The sequence below is a fragment of the Trypanosoma conorhini genome (genome assembly GCF_003719485.1).
Source record: "Trypanosoma conorhini strain 025E chromosome Unknown Tco_14.4_contig_01207, whole genome shotgun sequence".
In the NCBI taxonomy this organism is placed as follows: Eukaryota; Euglenozoa; class Kinetoplastea; order Trypanosomatida; family Trypanosomatidae; genus Trypanosoma; species Trypanosoma conorhini.
Genome location: NW_021705299.1, coordinates 1 through 3,304, shown reverse-complemented (window position 1 = coordinate 3,304; position 3,304 = coordinate 1). Strand labels below are relative to the sequence as shown.

Here is a 3,304-nt window from a genome sequence, read left to right as displayed (position 1 = left end):
GCGGCACCTCTCGCACCACCGCGGTCGCCGGCGCGACCCCCAACAGCGCCTCCCCTGACACGCAGCGGTGCCTCTGGGCGGGAGCGGCGAGGCACCCGCCGGCGCAGCGCATCGCCACCAGCAGCAGGAGGAGCACCGCCAGTGGGAGAAGTGGCACGCCGCGGCGTGGCCGGCACATGGCTCTAAGGAAGTGTGTGTGGGTGCGTGTGTTTGTGTGTTTGTACTTGAGTTGCGTTTGAGCAGCAGCGGTCGCGGCGGCAAAGACAGCCGTCTGCGGGAGGGGACGCAAGAGGACGAAAAAAAAAAAGGGGGGGGGGGGAGGAAGGCAAGCGGGAAGCGGGGCAGGAGGAGCAGCTGCAAGAAGGCGGCCTCATGCCGAGGCAACAGGCGCCACGAAACGGCAATCGGGAAGAGAAAGGAATATAACGGGGCGGAAGCCAAGTTGCCTCCGCTGCTGAGATGGCGCCCTCAAGACGCAGGCAGACAAACAAAACAGTTCAACAAACCAAAACGGGAAACGCAGTGAGTGGAGGATGTTCATCGCGCAAGAAGCGCTGGCAGGAACTGCGGCCGCGCACCCCGCACTGCGGCTCTTTTGCGGCATCGTCCTTTCCCACGTCTCTTCGGCCCCCCGCTGGAAAACTACGGGGGGTGCGGTTTTTGGCCGCCAGCGCACCCTACGGGGTGCGGGGGTAGAAGAAGGTGTAAGTGATAAACGAAAATATTTCGGGTGCCTTCTGGAGCTATGAAGGGGAGCAGCGGGGCCTCGTTTCGCAGGGACCGCGTTGTTGTTGTTTACCTTCCCCATTGTTTTTTTTATTTGTCCGTTTCTTGTTTAGTTTTTTTTGATCGATTTTATGTGGGAAGGATAACTCTGGTTACCTTGCCGGTGCTATGGGTCTTGACACCGTATATTTTTACATATACATGCGTATACGTTTGTATATTATTTGCACGTTTCTTTACAAATTTATCTTGACTCTTTGCTTGGGTTGTAGGGGATGTTTTGCTTGCGCGACGTTATTTCACAATTGCCTTGCGATGGGGCTACTAGGTGGATAAAGGTTGAGAATGTGATTTCACCCATGTCAAGCACTGATGTAATGAAGCTGTTTCCAGAGGCCGTAAGTTGGAAGTTCGCTTCTCACGTACAAAGAACAGATTTTGTTGTGTGTTTCCCAAATGAATCCGTTGCAAGGATCGCAATGCGAAGGGTGGCGGGCCTGTCTTTTCTGGGTCAAAAAATGAAGTTTAATTTTATACGTGAGAATGGCGAATCGGAAAACGCTTTACCCGTTAGACTGACCAGCTCTTTTCCCAGGCTTTACTTTCTGCCCCCGGAAGTTTCCTACGAGAGCCGTCGTAGTGATGCAGACCGCATCGTGACCTCCGTTGGCGTAACCACTCTGTCTTCTCAAAATTGGGTAGACGCACGCTAACAAAAGTGACATAGGGTCATTTTTTTTTCCACTTGGTATGCATGGGGCTGAGTCTGTGCTTCTTCTGTTGGTGGATTGGGTATTTGTTTTTGTTTCCTTCCTTCACTCTCCCTCGCCCTCGCGCGCGCTTATTATCATCGCCATTATTATTTCCTTGTCTTGTCTTTTTTTTTTCATCTTGCACTAATTAGCATGGCGTCTTGGGATCCTGGGAGTTACGTTGCGGAGGCCTTGTCACGCCGCATAAGAGCATTTGCAAGGCAGGAAAAATACAATAACATACCCTCCTATTACGATGCAGTTACGAGCTCTCTCCAGGCGCATGAAGATTCCAAATATGCTGACGCAGTCTTAGAGAAGCAATTCAAGCAGAATGTGGGGATTGATGTCGATGTTTGGGGAAAGCCTTTCACCGTTGTCGTAAATCCACGCGACGTAAGAGGTCTATCAAATGTAAAGAAATCGGTGGAGACTATTATACAAGAGTCTCTAAAGGCTACTGAGACAATCTCTCTGGAGCTTTCGGATTTAAATGGAAAAGGAGGTGTGTTTCCGGTGACTGAGGAACTCTTTGGGATTTTAAGTCACGTTCGGGAGATGAGCTTGTTGACTGGTAATCGGTTTGTCCCCACCTCGGAGGGGAGAGGATTATCCTCAACTCTGCATCAGGAACCAAGCGTACTGAGTGGACTGGTAATGGCCGATGATTTTAAAATTCATTGGCCTAAAGGAATGTCACTTGTCCTTGATGAATACATGAAGGCCTGGTTCGTCGATCATGTTGCTGTTCGACTAAAAGCACTGAACGAGTTTCTGGGGTTCTTGGCCAGTTATGAAGGCTTCTCGAGGGCATTTGGTCATCCGCGGGAGAGCGAAGTGTGGAGAAGCGGTATACCTGGAATCCGTGGCAAGGACAAAAAACAATATGTTACCAGCTTGGAACTTTATGACGAGAAGAGTGCTATTGTGACACAAATTGCGCCGCAGTGCTTGGCTGACCCGTTTGGCATGCAGTGTTCTACCGCAATCTGCCGAACGACAACCACTGCCTACTGTCTTTCCAGAACACTTTCTGAGGGTGGAGACAAGGAATCGGTTCTAAAGTTTGTACACGAATGGCGCAAAAATCACGATCCAGAGAGCAGGCAGGCTCTATTTTCATTCTTGCTCATCTACGGAGATGGGAACTCTATTTCGGATTTAACTGACAACGATGTCGGCGAAAATGATGCTCTCCGGCTTCAACTTCATGACAGCAAGATTCAGGCATCACAGGCGCACCAACAAATTGAAAAAAAATGAGTTATGAAGAGTGTGCCAGAAAGGCCTTATTGCGAACGAATTGTTCCGATGGGTTTCATCTCATGTCGGCAGAACATGATGGTACCTTGGAGACTGAAATAAAAAGATGTTTTTCAACACTTCCCGTGCCGTGTGTTGTGGCTTCCTATGCTGATTGTAGAGAGCACGTATGTGTAAGTCCTGTAAGCTGTATGGGGATCTCTGAGTGTGATGATAAATGCACGCTTTGTCTGGCCCAGACTTCGCCTCTATATAATTATGTGTATGCGGTGGGGTCACGGGTGACTTTGAACTTTTTTCATACGAATGGAGATGTGACATATGACAATATACGAAAAAACTACCCCGCTTGGATAAATCAAACTGAAAATGAGGCCCTTTTTTTTGAATACCAAGGTGGACGTTGTGTAACTACAACTATTCTCAAGAAGGAATGTACACAAGCTGCCTTTATGACAATGGAATCCATCTTGCTTGGTGATCAACTTTTTGTTATTGGGCGTTTTTTATGCGATACTCCACGTAATGTTTTGTTGAAGAAGGGAGATCTTTTTTATACGACT

The 3,304-nt window shown here is 48.8% G+C and overlaps 2 protein-coding genes across 2 annotated transcripts, besides 1 other annotated feature; both read left to right on the top strand.

Annotated features, from left to right (window-relative positions):
• Positions 1 to 190: 190 nt before the first annotated feature.
• Positions 191 to 238: a microsatellite.
• A 763-nt stretch (positions 239 to 1,001) lies between these two features.
• Positions 1,002 to 1,439, top strand: Tco025E_09642 (uncharacterized protein; the record flags this gene model as incomplete). Its single annotated transcript, XM_029376453.1, has 1 exon — positions 1,002 to 1,439. The coding sequence occupies one exon, from the start codon at positions 1,002 to 1,004 to the stop codon at positions 1,437 to 1,439; it is 438 nt and encodes a 145-aa protein (XP_029223440.1).
• Positions 1,440 to 1,631: 192 nt separating this feature from the next.
• Positions 1,632 to 2,741, top strand: Tco025E_09641 (uncharacterized protein; the record flags this gene model as incomplete). The annotated part of the gene is made up of 1 exon (XM_029376452.1): positions 1,632 to 2,741. One exon carries the CDS (start codon positions 1,632 to 1,634, stop codon positions 2,739 to 2,741), a length of 1,110 nt encoding a protein of 369 aa, XP_029223439.1.
• Positions 2,742 to 3,304: the final 563 nt, after the last annotated feature.